This window comes from Choloepus didactylus, chromosome 4, assembly GCF_015220235.1.
Source record: "Choloepus didactylus isolate mChoDid1 chromosome 4, mChoDid1.pri, whole genome shotgun sequence".
NCBI classification, from domain to species: domain Eukaryota; kingdom Metazoa; phylum Chordata; class Mammalia; order Pilosa; family Megalonychidae; genus Choloepus; species Choloepus didactylus.
The window spans coordinates 100992142-101013151 of NC_051310.1; the positions used below are offsets into that span (position 1 = coordinate 100992142).

The 21010-nt window shown below is 36.6% G+C and overlaps 1 protein-coding gene across 1 annotated transcript in view; it reads right to left on the minus strand.

Annotated features, from left to right (window-relative positions):
* The window catches only part of ETFA (electron transfer flavoprotein subunit alpha), a 124516-nt gene that overhangs the window by 50899 nt on the left and 52607 nt on the right, over positions 1 to 21010 (minus strand). The window contains exons 5-8 of the mRNA XM_037833317.1: positions 15792 to 15891; positions 14621 to 14731; positions 13885 to 13986; positions 12557 to 12625 (exon numbers count right to left, since the gene is read on the minus strand). Coding sequence (XP_037689245.1) covers positions 12557 to 12625; positions 13885 to 13986; positions 14621 to 14731; positions 15792 to 15891 — 382 coding nt within the window. The remainder of the gene's footprint in view (positions 1 to 12556; positions 12626 to 13884; positions 13987 to 14620; positions 14732 to 15791; positions 15892 to 21010) is intronic.

Here is a 21010-nt window from a genome sequence, read left to right on the forward strand (position 1 = left end):
CTGCAGTTATGTTCCGTCTTTCATTCCTGATTTTAGTTATTTGCATCTTCTCTCTTTTTCCCTTTGTCATTCTAGGTAAAGGCATACCAATTTTACTGATTTTCCAAAGAACCAAATTTTGGCTTCATTCATTCTCTTTCTTTTTTTTTTTTTTTTAATTCTCTATTTCACTTCTCCATCTGAACTTTATTTCCTTTGGTTTTCATTTGTTTTTCTTTTTCTACATTTGCCAGTTGTAAGGTTAGTCTCTGATTTGAGATTTTTCTTCTTTTTATAATGTAAACATTTAGAACTATAAATTTCCCTCTGAGCACTGCCTTCACTGCATCCCATAAGTTTGATATTTTGTATTTTCATTTTCAATAGTTTTAAAATATTTCCCAATTTCTGATGCGATTTCTTCTCTGACCCACTAATTGTTTGAGAGTGTGTTATTTAACTTCCATATAGTTGTGGATTTTCAAATTCTCCATCTTTTACTGATCTAGCTTCATTCCACTGTAGTCAGAGAAAATTCTTTGCACAATGTGAATCTTCTTAAATTTATTGGGAGTTGTTTTTTGACCTAATATGTGGTCTATCCTGGATAATCATCCATCAGCCCTTAGAAAAATGTGTACCCTGCTGTTCGGGGTTACAGTGTTCTATATTTGTCTTTTAGATCTAGTTAATTAATAATAGTATTGTTCAAGTTCTTCGTTTCCTTACTGATGTTTATCAAGATTTTTCTAACCATTGATGAAAGTGGTGTATTGAAGTCTTCAACTACTATTGTAGAGGTCTCTATTTCTCCCTTCAATTTTGTCATTGTTCGCCTCACGCATTTTGGGGCACTGTAGTTAGGTGCATAAATGTTTACGATTATTATTTCTTCTTGGTGTATCAACTCTTTTGTCAATACATAGTCCTTTGTCTCTTGTAACAATTTTTGACTTAAAGTCTATTTTGTCCAATATTAGTATAGCTAGCCCAGCTCTCTTTTGGTTAATATTTGCATGAATTTTTTTTCTATCTTTTCACTTTCCTATTTGTGTCTTGTGGTCTAAGGTAAGTTTCTTGTAAATAACATACAGTTGGATCATGCTTTTATCCATTCTGCCAATCTGTGTCTTTTGATTGGAGACTTTAATCCATTTAAACTCAGTGTAATTACTGATAAGGCAGGAGTTACTTATCACTTTGTCCTTTGTTTCTAATATGTCATCTTTTTTGTCTCTTTTCCTTTATGGTAGCCTTCTTTTGTGTACAGTTGATCTTTTGTAATGATTGATCCCTTTCTCATTTCTGTTTCTGTATATATTTTAAAAACTTTCTTTGGGATTACCCTGGGGTTTGTATTAAACTACCTAAGTCTATAACCTAGTAGTTTGAAATGTACCACTTTAATTTCAAAGCATACATGTTTTCTGCTCCCATATCCCTCCCTTTCCCCTCTTTATGTTGTTTTTGTCACACATTATCTCTTTAAATTTTGCATGTCCATAACATGGAAATATGATTATTTCTTATTCAAGAGTATGTTAAATCTTATAGGAAATAAAGAGTAATGTACAGACAGAGGAAATTGTACTACTGCATTTTGCATTAACCCATGTAATTACCTTTACTGGATATCGTCACTTCTTCATACTACTTCATACATACTTCATACTATCTCCTGTACTTTCCTTTCAACCTGAAGAACTCACTCTAGCAGTTCTTATAGAGCAGATCTCTTGGTAACAAACTTGCAGTTTTTGTTTATCCGTGAAAGTCTTAAATTCTCTCTCATTTTTGAAGGACAGTTTGACAGATATAGAATTTTTGGCTGGCAGTTTTTCTCTTTCAAGATCTTAAATATGTCATACCACTGCCTTCTTGCCTCCATGGCTTCTGATGACAAATAAGCACTTGATCTTATTCAAGATCCTATGTATGTGATGAATTGCTTTTCTCTTACTGCTTTCAGAATTCTCTTTCATTCAATATTTTGATTAGTCTAGCTTTATCAGGGTTTATCCTGTTAGGAGTCTGTTGTGTTTCTAGAATATGTATATTTATGTCTTTTGTAGGAGCTGGGAAATTTCCGGTCATTATTTCCTCAAATATTCTTCTTGACCTTTGTCCCTCCTCCTCTCCTTCTGTGACTTCCACAATATACATGCTGGCTGGTACACTTCATGATGTCCCAAGGTCCTTGGGCTCTGTTCACTGTTTTTTTCATTCCTTCCTCTGCTTTTTTTTTTTTTTTTAATTAAATTCAGTTTTATTGAAATACATTCACACACCATACAATCATCCATGATATACAATCCACTGTCCACAGTATGATAACATAGTTATGCGTTCATCACCACAATCTATCTCTGAACATTTTCCTTACATCAGAAAGAACCAGAACAAGAATAAAAAATAAAAGTGAAAAAAAAAACGCCCAAATCATCCCCCCATCCCACCCCATTTGTCCTTTAGTTTTTATCCCCATTCCTCCACTCATCTATACACTAGATAAAGGGGGTGTGATCCACAAGGTCTTCACAATCACACTGTCACCCTTTGTAATCTACATTATTATATAATTGTCTTCAGAGTCCAGACTGCTGGGTTGGAGTTTGGTAGCTTCAGGTATTTACTTCTAGCTATTCCAATACATTAAAGCCTAAGAGGTGTTATCTATATAGTGCATAAGAATGTCCACCAGAGTGATCTCTCGTCTCCATTTGGAATCTCTCAGCCACTGAAACTATTTTGTCTCATTTTGCATCCCCCTTTTGGTCAAGAAGATACTCTCAGTCCCAAGATGCCGGGTCCACATTCATCCCCGGGAGTCATACTCTGCGTTGCCAGGGAGATTTACACCCCTGGGAGTCGGGTCCCACGTAGGGGGGAGGGCAGCGAGTTCACCTGTCGAGATGGCTCAGAGAGAGAGAGGGCCACATCTGAGCAACAAAGAGGTACTCAGGGGGAGACTCTTAGGCACCATTACATACAACTTTAGACTCTCCTTTGTGCTAATGAGCTTCATAAGGACAAGTCCCATGCTCAAGGGCTCAGCACATTAAACCGCCAGTCCCAATGTTTGTGACAACATACGCTAGGGGATCAGCATCTCAAAGTTTAGAGATAGGCCTTGCAATTCAGGGATAGAGTTAACTGCTGTAAGAGCTTACGATCTAGGGACTATTACAATTATTGTGTCCACATTAGGCTATGTTCTAAGATTCAATTCTGAGTTTACACATTGTAGTTAGTCCATATTGGTGAGGCATCATCCCTCTCACCATGTTTTCTCCAACACTTTTACTCCTATATATATATTTTCCTACAATTTTATAGAGTTATATTCACATACCATACATTTATCCACAGTGTACAATCAGTTGTTCATGGTATCATCATAAAGTTGTACATTTATCACCACAATCAGCATTTGAACATACTGATTACTACAAGAAAAATTGTTTTTTTTTTTAGCAGTAAGAAAAAATGATAAAAAGAAAAATAACATGTCATACAATACAATATACTACTAAGGACAGCAAATAACACCACTACCAAGAATCCCATATTACTCCCCCATATCCCCTTCTCATATACATTTAGCATTGGCGTATTGCCTTTGTTACATTTAATGGAGGTATATTACAATGTTACTGTTGACCATAGACTCCAGTTTGCTTTGATTATGTTTTTTCCTGAATACCATCCCTTTTTCAAATTTCTACATGGTTGACATTCATTTGCTTTCCCACATGCAAAAACATTTTTATATTTGTATATTTAGTAACAGTCATTGGCCACTCCAGTTTTTGCCACATTATACAGTCCCAGTCTTTATCATCTATCTTTACCTCTGGTGTTATACATTCTCCTATCCCACCTCTTTCAGCTTTACTCACAGACATCTTTGTTCAGTGTACTTACAATACCGTGCTACCATCACACAGTATTATGCTATCTATTTCTGGATCTATGCAATCAATCCTAAACATTCTGTAGTCCTTCAGCATCAAATGGCTGATCTCTGCCCTCTTTCTATCTCCTGGTCGCCTGTGTTGTCAGCTTTTAACTCCCAAAGTTTGTTCATTAATGTCCGTTCATATTAGTGAGACCATACAGAATCTGTCCTTTTGTTTCTGGCTAACTTCACTCAACATAATGTCCTCAAGGTTCATCCACATTACTACATGATCCATGTCTTTGTTCTGTCTTACAGCTGCATAATATTCCATCATGTGTATATACCACAGTTTGTTTATCCACTCGTCCTTTGATGGACATTTGGGCTGTTTCCATCTCTTGGCAATTGTGAATAATGCTGCAATAAACATCGGTTTACAAATGTCTGTTTGTGTCTTAAGTCTCAGTTCCTCTGAGTATATACCCAGCAATGGAATAGCTGGGTCATATGGCAAATCTATATTTAGCTTCCTGAGGAACCTCCATACTGTCTTCCAGAGTGGTTGCACCATTCTACATTCCCACCAACAATGAATAAGTGTGCCTCTTTCTCCACATCCTCTCCAGCACTTGTCATTTTCTGTTTTTTGGATAATGGCCATTCTGGTAGGTGTGAGATGATATCTCATTGTGGTTTTGATTTGCATTTCCTTAACAGCCAGTGAAGTTGAGCATTTTTTCATATGCTTTTGAGCCATTTGTATTTCCTCTTCAGAAAAATGTCTGTTCATTTCTTTTGCCCATTTTTTAATTGGATTGTTTGTCTTTCTGTTATTGAGATGCACGATTCCTTTATATATTCGGGATATTAAACCCTTATCTGATATGTGGTTTCCAAATATCATCTCCCATTGTGTAGGTTGCCTTTTGACTTTTCTGACAAAGTCCTTTGATGTACAAAAGTGTTTAATTTTGAGGAGATCCCATTTGTCTATTTGTTCTTTGGTTGCTTGTGCCTTGGGAGTGAGGTCTAAGAAACCACCTCCTTTCACAAGATCTTTAAGATATTGCCCTACATTTTCTTCTAAGAGTTTTATGGTCTTGGTGCTAATGTTTAGGTCTTTGATCCACTTTGAGTTAATTTTGGTATAAGGTGTGAGATGGACATCCTCTTTCATTCTTTTGGAAATGGATATCCAGTTCTCCAAACACCATTTATTGAACAGGCTGCTCGTTCCCAGTTGCTTCGGCTTCACTGCCTTATCAAAGATCAGTTGTCCATAGATGTGAGGGTCTACTTCTGAACACTCAATTCGATTCCATTGATCAGTATATCTGTCCTTATGCCAGTACCATGCTGTTTTGAGCACTGTAGCTTTGTAATATGCTTCAAAGTCAGGTAGTGTGAGACCTCCCATTTCACTCCTTTTTTCTCAAGACATTTTTGGCTATTCGGGGCACCTTACCCTTCCAAATAAATTTAGTTATTGGTTTTTCTATTTCTGTAAAGTAAGTTGTTGGGATTTGAATTGGTATTGCATTGAAACTGTAAATCAGTTTAGGTAAAATTGCCATCTTAACTATATTTAGTCTTCCAATCCATGAACTTGGTATGTTCTTCCATTTTTTCAGGTCTTGTTCAATTTCTTTTAGCAGTTTCTTATAGTTTTCTATGTAAAGGTCTTTTGTGTCCTTGGTTAAGTTTATTCCTAAATACTTGATTCTTTTGGTTGCTATTGTAAATGGAATTTTTTTCTTGATTTCCTCCTCTTGTTGCACATTACTTGTGTATAGGAACACTACAGATTTTTGCGTGTTGATCTTGTAGCCTGCTACTTTGCTGTATTCATTGACTAGTTCTAGCAGCTTTGCTGTAGATTTTTCTGGATTTCCTACATACAGAATCATGTCATCTGCAAATAGTGAAAGTTTTACTTCTTCCTCTCCAATTTGGATGCCTTTTATTTCTTTTTCTTGCCTAATTGCTCTAGCTAGAACTTCCAGCACAATGTTGAATGGCAATGGTGATAGTGGGCATCCCTGTCTTGTTCCTGATCTTAGAGGAAAAGCTTTCAGTCTCTCCCCATTGAGTGTGATGTTAGCTGTGGGTTTTTCATATATTGCCTTTATCATATTGATAAAGTTCCCTTCTATTCCTATCCTTTGAAGTGTTTTCATCAGGAAAGGATGTTGAATTTTGTCAAATGCCTTTTCTGCATCAATCGAGATGATCGTGTGGTTCTTCTGCTTTGATTTATTGATGTGGTGTATTACATTAATTGATTTTCTTGTGTTGAAACAGCCTTGCATACCTGGAATAAATCCCACCTGGTCGTGGTGTATAATTCTTTTAATGTGCTGCTGGATTCGATTTGCGAGTATTTTGTTGAGGATTTTTGTGTCTATATTCATTAAAGAAATTGGCCTATAATTTTCTTTTTTTGTGGTATCTTTGCCTGGTTTTGGTATTAGGGTGATGATGGCTTCATAGAAAGAGTTAGGTAGCTTTCCCTCTTCTTCAATTTCTTTGAAGAGATTGAGCAGGATTGGTACTAATTCGTTCTTGAACGCTTGGTAGAATTCACATGTGAAACCATCTGGTCCTGGGCTTTTCCTTTTTGGGAGCTTTTTGATGACTGACTCAATCTCTTTACCTGTGATTGGTTTGTTGAGGTCATCTATTTCTTCTTGAGTTAATGTTGGTTGTTTATGCTTTTCTAGGAAGTTGTCCATTTCATCTAAGTTGTCTAGTTTATTAGCATATAGTTGCTCATAGTATCTTCTCATTATCTCCTTAATTTCTGCAGGGTCGGTAGTTATATTTCCTTTCCCATTCCTGATTGCATTTATTTGCATCTGTTCTCTCTTTTTTTTTGTTAGCCTAGCCAGTGGTCCATCGATTTTATTGATTTTCTCAAAGAACCAACTTCCGGTTTTGTTGATTCTCTCTATTGTTTTCCTGTTCTCAATTGCATTTATTTCTGCTCTAATCTTTGTTATTTCTTCCCTTCTGCTTGCTTTGGGGTTAGTTTGCTGTTCTTTCTCTAATTCCTCCAGGTGAGCAGTTAACTCTTCAATTTTTGCTCTCTCTTCTCTTTTAATATAGGCATTTAGGGCAATAAATTTCCCTATAAGTACCGCCTTTGCTGCATCCCATAAGTTTTGATAAGTTGTGTTTTCATTGTCATTTGCCTCGAGGTATTTACCAATTTCTCTTGTAATTTCTTCCTTTACCCACTGGTTTTCTAAGAGGGTGTTGTTTAGCCTCCATATGTTTGTGAATTTTATGACCTTCTGCCTTTTATTTATTTCCAACTTCATCCATTGTGGTCTGAGAAAGTGTTTTGTATAATATCAATATTTTTAAATTTGTTGAGACTTGCTTTGTGACCCAACCTGTGGTCTATCCTAGAGAATGTTCCATGAGCACTTGAGAAAAAAGTGTATCCTGCTGTTGTTGGATGTAGTGTTCTATAAATGTCTGTCAAGTCTAGTTCATTTATCATACAATTCAACATCTCTGTTTCTTTAGTGATCCTCTGTCTAGATGTTCTATCCATTGATGAGAGTGGTGTATTGAAGTCTCCAACTATTATTGTAGAGGTATCTATTTCTCCTTTCAGTGATCGCAGTGTTTGCCTCATGAATTTTGGGGCATTCTGGTTTGGTGCATAAATATTTATGACTGTTATGTTTTCTTGATGAATTGACCCTTTTATTAATATATAGTGTCCTTCTTTGTCTCTTAATTGTTTCGCTTTTGAAGTCTAACTTGTCTGATATTAATATAGCTACTCCCGCTTTTTTCTGGTTGTTGTTTGCATGAAATATCTTTTTCCAACCTTTCACTTTCAGTCTATGTTTGTCCTTGTGTCTAAAGTGAGTTTCTTGTAGACAGCATATAGATGGGTCCTGTTTTTTAATCCATTCTGCCAGTCTGTGTCTTTTTATTGGGGAGTTTAATCCATTTACGTTTAGTGTTATTACTGTAAGGGCAGTACTTTCTACTACCATTTTGTTTTTTGGGATTTATATGTCATATCTTATTTTTTCCTCTACTTTTACCTTTCCTGATAATCTTCATTTCTGCACTCTTCTCCAACTCTCTCTCTCCTGTCTTTTCCTATCAGCCTGTAGTGCTCCCTTTAGTATTTCTTGTAGTGCCAGTCTCTTATTCACAAACTCTCTCAGTGTCTGTTTGTATGAAAATGTTTTAATCTCTCCCTCATTTTTGAAGGACAGTTTTGCCAGATATAGAATTCTTGGCTGGCAGTTTTTCTCTTTCAGTATCTTAAATATATCATGCCACTGTCTTCTTGCCTCCATAGTTTCTGCGGAGAAATCTGTACATTGTCTTATTGACTTTCCCTTGTATGTGATGGATTGCTTTTCTCTTGCTGCTTTCAGAATCCTCTCTTTGTCTTTGACATTGGACAATCTGACCAGTAAGGGTCTTGGAGTAGGTCTATTGGGATCTATTCTATTTGGGGTACGTTGTACTTCTTGAATCTCTAATTTTCTGTCTTTTATAAGAGTTGGGAAATTTTCAGTGAATATGTCTTCTATTACTCTTTCTGCCCCTTTTCCCCTCTCTTCTCCTTCTGGGATACGCATAACACGTATATTTGTGCATTTCATGTTGTCGCTCAGCTCCCTAAGACCCTGCTCATATTTTTCCATTTTTTTCACCATCTGTTCTTTTGTGTATATGAATTCGAATGACCTGTCTTCCAGTTCACTGATCCTTTCTTCTGCCTGTTCAAATCTACTGTTGTGTCCCTCCATTGTGTTTTTCATCTCCTCCATTGTGGCCTTCATTCCCATGAGTTCTGCCATTTGTTTTTTTAAGTTTATAAATTCTTCTTTATGGTCAGCCAGTGTCTTCTTTATATCCTTCAGCTCTTTTGCTATATCTTCCTTCATTTCATCAAATTTATTTAGCATTAGTTGCCTCCACTCCTGTGTCTCAGCTGAGCTATTAGTTTGTTCCTTTGGCTGGTCCATGTTTTCGTGTTTCCTGGTATGGCTTGTTATCTTAAGTTGTCTAGGCATCTGATTTTCTTGATTAGTTTATTTTGGAGCTTGTTTTCTGTCTTTCACCTAGTGGTTTTCTTGTTGGTTGGCTTTGTTCTCTGGCCTCTGTTATTCAGTTCAACTTATTCTAGACCTCTAACTCAGGTTCTATTTAGTTGATCAGAATTTTTCCCCTCTTGTTTTTTCTGTTTCTTGCTCTGCCTCTATGTAACCTTTTTGTGAGTGGGTCTCCTCAGATATGGTCGACCCTAGTCAGATTTTCCCAATCTAGTGAGGCCCAGGTCTCACTGGGAGGGTATGGCGTTTTCCTGAGAATGAGACCCTCCTATGAGGCCTTTAGAATTGGTGCTTTTCCTCTCCTGTCCAGCAGGTGGTGCTGGCCAGCCCGCAGCTCCCCCACCAGTGTAAGGAGGTATGGAGCCTTTAGTTCTCCTGGTGACTCTGATCCTGTCAGGGGCATGGCTGACTGAAGCTGGAATCTGAATTCCAGCTCCTGGGGTCTGAATTCCCAGGAGGACTGCCAGTTGAGCTGGGCCTCCCTCCACTCTCCCAATCCTCAGAACTCCAGTTGTCTCTCAGGGGCACTATTCCCTTCTCCTCTCTCCTCTTTGGGGCCTCTCCAGGTAGATTCCTTGGTCAGCCTGAGTTGCCAATTAAAGACGGGGCTGGAGGCCTTCAGTAGTGAATACAGAATTCAAAGACACCGTGGGTACTCTGTCTCCCCTCAAGCCCAGCCCAGTCCCTCAACCTGGGCTTTCTGATAGAAAATAACCACATATATTACTTTTAGATTTAAAAAAAAAAAAAAAAAGTAGAAAAGAAATCAAGAAAAAGAAAAAAGGAAAAACAAAAAAAAGAGTCTCTTTTAAACGTCTTTCCCCAGCCTGGAAGTTTTGTCAGTGTCAGAATAGAGCATTTAAAGATATGCTTTGGGCTATTGTCTGATAATTACTCTCCAACTGCTTCAGTTCCACCCCTGCCGGGGGCTATTGAAATGCAAAAAGATAAGGGATCAGTGAGAAGCCAGAAGGGACAAAATGTAAGGGAAAAAAAAAATGGCTTTTTTGGAGTCTGGGAATGGGTGTCTGCTTTTAGGTGCCCCCACTTCTTGGAGCCCAGCCCTTCTTTAGCACCCCAGCTCCCAAAGTTAGTTAATTAATTTGTTAATTAGTTCTGCAGTTGAGGCTGGGTTGAGCCTCCCTTCTTGCCCTCAGCAGATTGCTGTTTTTTGTTTTTTTTTTCCCCCCCTTTCAGGGAGCTGGCAGCAAGACAGTCTGTGAGGTCTGGGTGGGGAGGGGCGCCAGACCCCTGGTCCGGGGAACTTACAATGTTCGCTGCGGTCTCAGCTTTTCTTCCAATTCCAAACTTGTGTCCAATGTGTGACTGGTTACTGGAGATCCCGAAAACACTGTTTCATATAGTTCTTGGGTAATTGCCAGCTGCTCTAGGGGAGAGACGAAATTCTGCTCCTCACCACTCCGCCATCTTGCCTCCTCTGCTTTTTTGACTGTGTGATTTCAATTGTTCCAGCTTCTAATTCACTGATTCTTTCTTCTGCCTTTTCACATCTGCTGTTGAACATGTCTCCATTATTGTTTTTCATCCCCCCCCCCAAGTTCTGTTATGTTCCTTTTCACATTTTTTAATTCTTCTTTTTGTCCAAGAATAGTCTTCTTTATATTCTTTAGTTTCTTATCCACATTTGATTGATTTCTATTCATATTTTTCTTAGCTCCTAGAAATGATTTAGGAAATTTGACTGAATGTCTTTGATTAGTTGTTCCACTGTCTGTGTTTCCTCTGAAATTTTAATTTGTTCCAATGAATGAGCCATCTCTTTCTACTTCTTTGTCTGGCTTGCGGTCCTTTGTGGATGTCTGGGCATTTGACTGTTTGATGTGTCAGTTTCTCCTTCTTACCTAGGATTTTAGCACTGATTGGCTCTGTGTCAGGGTTCTTCTTCAATGCTTGGTCCAGCTTATGCTGAACATTTAGAGCAGTGCACATTTAATAATTTGGATTTTCTCAGGTCCTCTGCACCTGCCTCTTGCCCTGGGCATGCACAGTAACTTTTAAGTTTACCTTATTATATGCAACTGTTTCCGCTCCCCAAGAGGATTTCCTTTCCTCTGTTCTTCTTCTGGGAGTCCTGGGTGGTTCCCTTCATTTTTATACAAAGTTTCCTCCCCAGCACCTATGATTTGCTCATCTCCTCTGCTGCATGCTTTCAGCCATGGGTCTGCCCTGTCTTATATCAGTTTGTTTTCCCCTTTTTTTGCAGCTTTTCTGCCTCTGATAACTTCTGCATTAAGAGATCTCAATCCAGGGAACCAGATGGGATTGGTGTTCAAAAACATCCATTTTTTTTCATTTAGGTATACCAGGTTAGGAGTGTACCCAGCTTGCCAATAGTTCTACCATGGGTCACTCTAATCCAGGTGACTGCTTCGCATGCACCACCTTGGCTCTATGTGTCCTTAGATCCCCATGCTGGAATGTGCAAGGGCCTCTAAGTCGCTGCCATGGGTGGCTCTGTGGTCAGTGACCACAGCAGGAGGTGCCCAGGCCAGAAAGCTGTCACTGTGTGTTTCTTAACTGCATGGGACTGAGCACGGAGGAGGGGTCCAGACTATTATTTTTGGTAGGTGTTTTTTTATTCTTCAATTCAGCACTGTGGAGTCTTTTGCCAGTCTTTGTTGCGGTCAAGAGTTCCAAGTGAGTTAAATTTGCCTTTTATTTAGCTGTTTCTAAAAGGGAAACATTCCCAAAATGTCTAATGCTACCATCTTGTTCCCATCGGTGCACTTTTAATAAAGGTTCTATCTCTCCTATACATGTTTAACTATAATTTTAAAATAATTTTAAATGCATATAGATTTGTATGAGAGATTTATATTAGATCACCCATAAACAAAAAAACCAGGTAATCCTGAATCTGAGTGACATTTAAATTTTTAAAAAATTAAAGAACAACTAAGATTTGGCCACTATAAAAGTATCACATAAATACTAAGAAACAAGGACATCCTCTTCTGTTTTAGTTGCCTAGGCTGATCCAAGCAAATACCATGAAACGGTTCAGCTTAATGGGAATTTTTTAACTTACAGTTAAGAGTCCAGGAAAATGTCCAAATCAAGCCATCATCAAGGAGAAGCTTTATTCCCAAAAACTAGTTTCCAGAGATCCTTGGCTTCTCTGCCACATGGCAAGGCACAGGGTGGCATCTGCTGGTCTCTCCCTTCTCTTCCAGACTTCATTGATTTTAGCTTCTTTTCCCCTCCTCTGTAATAATTCCATTTATAAAGGATTCCAATAATAGGATTAAGACCCACCCTGAATGAGGTAGGCCTCATCTTAACTGAAGTAGCCTCATCAAAAGGTCGTACTTACAATGGGTTTATACCCACAGGAATGGATTAGATTTAAGAACATTTTTTTCTGGGGTACATACAGCTTCAAACCAGCACATCTTCCTATACTATTTACTTGGAGGAATAAGAAAAATTGTTTCAGAGAGAAAAGCAGAAAACCATAGAAAGCACAATAATTTGCAACCTTGAGTGACTTATACATAAATGGAAATAATGAAAAAAAAATTCCAACAAAAAGAGAACATTCTTCTATTAAAGAAAATAACTTTACCTGCAGCATGTAGTTGATCTGCCAAGTCATATAACAACTTGAAGTTCTCTGCATTCTTCAAACCCCGACCTCATTATGCAAAAAAAAAGCAAATTTAAATTCCATTCTATAAAAATTTTGCTACTTTGTATACCTCAGAGAACTTTCATATCACACAACTGCCAGATTTAAGCTTGCCAGCTCCTCTATAAAATGTTTCCTGACTTTTTCTAAGCTACTACTATAGCTGTACTTATTCCTGTACTTCTCCTACAGAGCATTCCATATTACTGTAATTAACTAACTAGTTGTGTAATTAGTCTTTTATGACAATCTTCCCCACAAGAACAAAAATTCTTTAACTTCAGGGCCCATACCTATCTTGGTAACTGTTACATCTGCGGTACTTAGCAAAATTCCTTATACGTAGTAAATGCTCGATAAATATTTGCTAAGTAACTGAATGAAATTATTATTTGAATGGAGATCATCCCACTAGAATTTAAACTTCTGTGCAAAAGAACAGATTGCCTTTTCATCTTTATTTCCCCAGCACTTTGCATAGGAACTGGCAGAGAACAGACACTCAATAAACATTTCTTGAATAAATAAATGAATAAATGAGTCACATATCTTCATGAAGTATTAAATTATTTCTTCTCAATGGCAACTGAAACACAAGGCTGTCTGGAACCTAAATTATTTTCTGTTTGATGTGATTATATTTAATTTGGAAAGATTTAAAAGTTATAGTGGTCCTTATTTTCTCAAAAAGTAAGTCAGCAGATTATTAAAAAGTTATTTTAATTTTTTAAATAACAAGCATGATATACAAAAGGAAGCAATATTAAGAGCTCTTATATTAAATGCACAATATTTAAGAGCTCTTGTATTAAATGTGAAGAAACTTTCAAAGAATTATCCCCAGAAACCTGAACAATTTTGGATGTCTTTCAAAGTAGAGTGAAGGGTGGGAATCATGTAAGATGGCCCTGAGATTGCGACCAGTTCTTTCTATGATTCAGAAGAAGCCAACCATGTCTGCAGATTAACATGTAAATCAGTGAATAAAAGATATACCAAGTTGCAAAGCTATGGAGATGAGAATTGTACCATGCTCCCCCTGGTGCCAGTGACATAGATTTGCAACAGAAAGCCCAAATTGTGTATTATGCTCATAATTTCAACTTCATTTTTCTAACTGGTAAAATGGGAATACTACTTGCCACTTACCCTACTTCTAATGTTTGAAAAAATCCTGTGTTCCTCTGAAATAAATACTAATAAAATCGAAGTATTACAAGTTTACATCATCTTTTAAAATTAATAAATTACAATATTCTACTTACCACCAGATACCACCACTTTGGCACCAGTTAACTCTGGTCGATCACTTTTTGTTAATTTCTGGTCAAGCCATTCTGATACTCCCACTGGTGAAGTACTTGATGCTGCATACATTGACACACAGAACAAAACAATGAATATGATTTTAAGTTTTATGATAATTGCTTTCAAGAGAAACACACAAATACATATTTCCATAAAATTGTCAGTTAACTTTCTGTGCCCCTAATTTCATTCTCTCTGATTTGGAAACAGTAAAGGACTAGATTTAAGCCTTCACCTCCTATTAGCTGTATGACTTTTAAGAAGTCATTTAATTCTGAGTTTACCTGTAAAACTGGGATAACTCCCTCTCTGTTGAGTTCAAATAAGATAGAGTATGCATTAAAGTATAACACCTCTAAACATTTTCTATTATTAATTTTTCTATTTTACTGAATCTCCCAAGTATTATAGAAATAGTGAGAAGAGAGTATAATAACTTTAACATCAATATAACCAATGAACCTTAATGGATCTTCTCTCTTACAACCCCTTGATCCACCAAAGCAACTACCCTAGTACCAAAAATGATGCCAAAAAGATGTTACAAATATTTCTTATTATTCTTATACAAACTTGGGAATATCATTTAGATTGAGCTTTCAAATACTCTCACAAGAAATCTACCCAAAGGCAACTTCTTCTTTCTGTAAACTAAAAATAAAAGCAAAAACAAAAAGGCAAATGAACACTCACCCTTTTCTGAACTGGCACTACCTCCACTTGTTGCCGCAGCTTCAAAAGATGTTCCTCGGACAGAAAACACCTTCACTTTTTCATCACACTTCACTGTACATATAGCATTTCCTGAAATACACAATTTACTTTTTAAAAACAATTTATTCAAAGGGCAAAAAACCAAACACATATTGGAGGCTAAGAATTTACTGCACAAAGACAAGAAAAGAAAATTACTGTGAACTGGATGTTTTCTATTTCTACCAAGTTTGGGGAAAAAAAGGCACCGTAACAGTGAAGAAGCATATCAATGGATATTTATATAAGCCAGGATGTCTTTAAAACCAGGACAGGTGCTGACCTGCCTAGAAGCAAGAAACTGGAACAAGGCAGCCACACTAGAAAAATACATGCTCCCTAAAATGAAAATAAACAAAACTCTGTTCTCCAAAAACAACACAATCAGTAACTCAATAATATGAGCTGCAACAACTTATTAAGAAGGAAGCTACTGTGCCTGCTAAAGAAGGAAAATAAGTAACAACATGATAAGGCATAAAAGACAAGTGCAGATGCGCCAAGATTTTAAAAGGATTTGAGATATTTCTTATAGATTAGCAACCACATCAAAAGTGACCTAAACTATGACCAAATATTTCCCTTCAAACATTTCTGAAGACGAAAGGTCTGATTTGAGAATTGACCATTTATATGGAAACACACAACTTTAATCAGAAGGAACAAAGAGTTCACTGCCTTCTCTAGCCCCACTAGAGACCAGTGTTCTTAGCGGCAGATCAATTAACTCAAGAGACACTGAAGGGAATTTCTTAATGCAGATGGAAATGAAGTAGGAAAAGCAAAGGCAATTGAGAATACCACAAAAAAGTTTTGCTTTTCCGGTGCCACTTACTAAATATATTGAAATGGTGAATCTAATTTGTATTGACCACTGGAAAAATCTTACTCTGCAAACTGAATAACAAGGCAGGAAAGAACTGTGCTCTGGATCTATCAGAGCAAATGCCATTTCGTGAGCAATTGTAAGATTTTTCTCAGAAACCTTTAAGATCATCCATTTTAAGCAACTACGTGGCTTATTTTAAAATCTAATCTTCAAGATTAATCTCTGCTTTTAAAATTTACTAAGATTCAATATATTGGTTAATTATTTTCCCTGGGTACTCACCTGCATAAATAGTTCTCACAAATGTATCAGGTGACTTGATGGCAATGATGTCAGAAATTGGGGCAACATCAAGTTTGGCTGCTATTCTTGGCAAAAGGTTCTAAAAGCAAAATAAGCTGTGAGTTACACACATACATGCTGATTGATGGCTATAAACTATCAGCAATGGCATTCTCTAAATGCATATTCCTTTGAGATTTTAATTCAAATATCTTACATCTCCTTTTTTTATATAATAAAAGTGCCTAAGCATGTGTTGCAGCTGTCACCACCACAGTAAGTTGGTTTACAGATGCTTCCACTGAGTGTCACAATAAAGTGTACCATGTGCTATGAAAAAATATGTATCTTATATCTCACATGAACTTTAGATAAACTACAATCTCAAACACAGCTTTTTGGATAGACTTTCAGATTAAGTGAGAGCCTACCATTACTTTAACAACATAGGAGTTTTGAGAGGTATAGTAAGTAAATCCTCTTGATTCAATATGTTGAATTATGAGATATGATAACTTGCTTTAATAAATTCACTTACAAAGTGTGACATTTATGGATTACTGACTTTAGATAAGATAGAAAAAGTGTTTAGAAGAGTATAATAATTCTCAAATACTAAGAAAGAAAGATTTATATTTGTGAATATTTACTTAATGTACATGAAAGAAAAAAATTTCAAAGCCAACATTTTGACCTTTTGTTTAAAGTGATATTGCATTAAAAAAAGAAAAAAAGATCAAAAGTAACCTAAATGCCCATCAATAAAATACGGACAGGTTATATAAATTATAGTTCATCTAGTTTATCCATAGAATGGAATACTATGCAACCACAGAAAATTAAAAGAATGAGGAAGATGAAGAACAGCCTGTAAAATATGCATTAAGAGCATACACTTTTCCTTATGCGTGCACATAACCTCTCCGGAATGGATACATGTGATAACTTTGCTCTCACTAGCTGGGCTCCTGGCGAAAGCCACTATCTTCATGGGTCTCATTTACCTCACCTCAAGATGAAGGGAAGAGAATCTTTACCCTTCTGTCTTAAAATCCAATGATTCTAGAGCTCTAAAACCAGAGAGAGTCAGTAAAGACTGAAAGTGCATACTTTCTGGACACAAAAGTTCTCCTAGATGATAATATCATTAACTTCAATACTATATAATCACCAATAAAATAAAGTGTTCCTTTTATTACCAGGTAGAAAAGCTGAATTCTACACTGATTTCTACACAGTGTAGAAATCTCTAGATTGAACTCAGATGGAATCTCCAGAACTTGGTCCCTGACACTGCCTCCAGTGCACATGATCTCAAAACAATGTTATTCAAGTTACTCTTCCTATCCCTCCCCCAAACCCTCTCTGTTCTCTAAGAATTCTCTCAGGATTATCTTCTAATTACTCCTCTATTCTGCAGCCTCCCACATGCATGTGTAATTATACTATATTAATATCTTATTTAAAAATAATTTTTAATATACATGTTATATGATCCTTAACCAGATTTAGAAGAACTCCAAGGACAGATGTTCTATTGCTTCTATTTATTTTGTGTAACCCTAAACCATATCTAATAAATGGTTCCACATAAATTGAAACTAACAAGTATTGAAAGCCTGAGTCACTATCCCTCCTGTCATATTTCCAACAGGAAAGGTTTCCTAATTTATATTACTACATTACATAGTAATCCTTTGTCAACCATGGTAGAAAAGATACTGAGAATTATCATACTTCATAAAACCACAGTTAGAAAAAATTAAGACCCCCCCCTCAAGGAGCTTGGGAAAACAATTTAAATGTCATTAAATATAGTTCTGACTTGTAAAGTAAGAGGTTTAGAAGACATCTAATTCTAAAACAACCATATTTATCAATACTGAAAACCTGCTTCAGTGACTAACCCATTTCCTAAAACACATTCAGTTCAGTTCCTAAACTGTTCAGGAAACATTACTAGAATACTGTTATCTGGCTGAGCAGATTCCTTACAAATTTTATATTATGCAGACTGTGCCTCTTTTTAAAGTTTTAGAACTTTCTAAATTGACTGAAATTTAATCTCTTTTTATTTCTTGTTTTATTTTAGCACATCTTGAAAACAAATTACCATGGGGCTTAAAAGTGTATGTCTTTCTGGTCTGGTCTTCCATCTCAATTTCCTGAGAGGGTGGGATAGTAAATAGACCTATCTCTATACTGTCCAACAGGCTTGACCATATGCGCTGAGAAGGGGAAGCAGTAACTGTCATTGTGTTCTTCCCATCTACAAAAAAAATGACATTTAAAAATTCTAGCACACCAGTATAAAAGTATAAAATAAAAAACAGTACACTGTGGATAACTGTATGGTATGTGAATATATCCCTATAAAATTGTAGGGAAAAAAAAACAGTATAAAAGTGTAAAACCACAGTTGGTGATGGACTACTATGAGGCAAATTGTTTAACTTCATCATATAGACTCCTGATTCCAAATCAATTTAGGGGCTAAGTACCACCCATTATGTGACCCTTGTTCTCAAAACTCCCATTATGTCACAACACAGCAGTCATGTCCAGAGTATTAAAATCTAGCTGGTAAGACCCCTCCTTTGTCTAAAAATCTTTCAAATGAACTGTTGTCACAGAAACTCAAGACCACTGAAATTTTTAAAGTCTTCCTACATAGAATCAAAATTCTCAGAGATGAAATGGTCCACAAAGATCTTTTAGTTCAAAGCTCATATATTATAGTAATCCCTTTTACAACATCCTGAAGAATAGTACTTGTATATCAAGTCTCCAACTTAATTACCTTCAGGGAAAGGGAAATTGACCATAAGAGAAAACTCATCCCACTTCTTAATATCGCTAATTGGTAGATCCTAGACATCACCTAGTCAAATGCCATCATTTTACAAATAAGAAAAGTAGACTTAAGGGAGGTAAGTGACTAGTCCATGGACATATATGTTTGTGGAACCATCTTAACTATCAATTACTAAAAACCTCATACAAAAAATTAAGCAACTTAGGACCATCCGCAATGTAACAACTTTATAAAAGAACCAGTGTCCATTGAATTCATGTGTTTACACTGTAGGCTGAAAATTCTTTTATTACCTAGAAATTCATCTAAAATCAATAATTAATATTAACCTTAAATGAAAAATTTTAAGGAGTTCAAAATGATAATTCTAGGAGTACAAAACAAACAACATTTACATGGGTGACTATATAAGGTCCCTCCATGGCTTGCAGTGATTCCTCATGCCCAGAGTCAATACTGTACCACAGATAGATATTCACCAGCTATTCACTTTGCAAGAAAGAGCAACACTTTGGAGCTGTTATTGCACTCAGAGGGTTAGTTGACAAAACTGCTCATATTTTGTTCCCCAAACTCCTATTTAAAAATCAGTGGTACACACTTCGAGTATCTGTGTGACACTTGAGACTCAGAGCTAGAGTTTGGCAGCTATGAATTCCAGTATTACCCCATACAGCAACTGCTTAAAAAAGCTGAAAAAGGGGTCAGACTTCAATTAGAGATATGAATGAAGCAGATCTGGTTGGGACTAAGGCAAGTCAGACTAAAGGGTAAAGAACGATATTGACAGTGTTTTAAAACTTCAACTTCTGTGTGAGACGAAAGGAAAAGATGTTTGGTGCAAAATCCATATTTTCTGTAGCACACTAAATAATTTCACTTGTACAATCAGTTTATTCAAACATCAAAACTTCATGGAATTTTGAATAGGGAGTAAGATCTGGTTGGTCTATACAGGTTAATGTGAAGCCCCAATACATCCCAAAGTAATTTGGGCAGAGAATAAAAACGTATTTGCAAAGCCCCCCTGAGGGACTGGGGAAAAATGTGGAAATATTAAACTTCCCCACCTGGGGAATTCCTGATATTCTCACAAGCATTGGGGACTACCAATTTAGAAGGCCAAGACCTTGATCCTGGGGCTTGCCCTTATGAAGTTTGTTACTGCAAAGGAGAGGCTAAGCCTACTAAAAATTGTGCCTAAGAGTAGCCCCCAGAGAACGTCTTTTGTTGCTCAGATGTGGCCTCTCTCTTGCTAAGCCCACTCAGCAGGTGAACTCACTGCCCTCTCTTCTACGTGGGACCTGACTCCCAAGGGTGTTAATCTCCCGGGCAATGTGGAACATGACTCTGGGGATGAGCCTGGACCCGGCATTGTGGGACTGAGAAAGTCTTCTGGACCCAAACAGGGAAGCGGAATGAAATAAAATAAATTTTCAGTGGCTGAGAGATTTCAAATGGAGTCAAGATATCATTCTGGAGGTTATTCTTGTATGTTATATAGCTATCTCTTTTTAGTTTTTAGTATATAGGAATAGCTAGAAGGAAAAACCTGAAAGTGTTGAACTGTAACCCAGTAGCTTTGATTCTTAAAGACAATTGCATAATTATGTAATTTACATGGTATAACTGTGTCATTGTGAAAACCTTGGGGCTCACACTCCCTGTATCCAGTATACGGACAGATAAGTAGATAATGGGAACAAAAATTAAGTGAATAGTAGGGGGCTGGAATATTTGGGGTGTTCTTTCTTCTTTACTTGTATTTTTATTCTTTTTTTTTGGAGTAATAAAAATGTTCAAAAATTGATTTTGGTGATGAATACACAACTATGTGATGGTACTGTGAACAACTGATTGAATACTGTGGATGACTGTATGGTATATGAATACATATCAATAAAACTGAATTAAAAAAACAATGGTACACAAAAAAATAAAAATAAAAAAACAAAAAGGAAAAAAATTCTTAAGAAAAAAATTTTAAAATAAAAAACCAACCAAAAATAAACATAAAAATCAATGGCAACAAATTCAGCAGGTGAACTCACTGCCCTCCCCCCTAAGTGGGATCTGACTCCCAGGGGTGTAAATCTCCCTGGCAACAAAGGATATGACTCCCGGGGATGAATCTGGACCTGGCGGTGTGGAATTGAGAACATCTTATTGACCAAAAGGGGGGTGCAAAATGAAACAAAATAGTTTCACTGGCTGAGACATTCAAATGGGAGTCGAGAGGTCACTCTGGTGGACATTCTTACATACTATATAGATAACGCTTTATAGGTTTTAATGTATCGGAATAGCTAGAAGTAAATACCTTAAACTATCAAACTCCAACTTAGTAGCCTTGATTCTTGAAGACGATCATATAACAATATAGCTTACAATGGGTGACACTGTG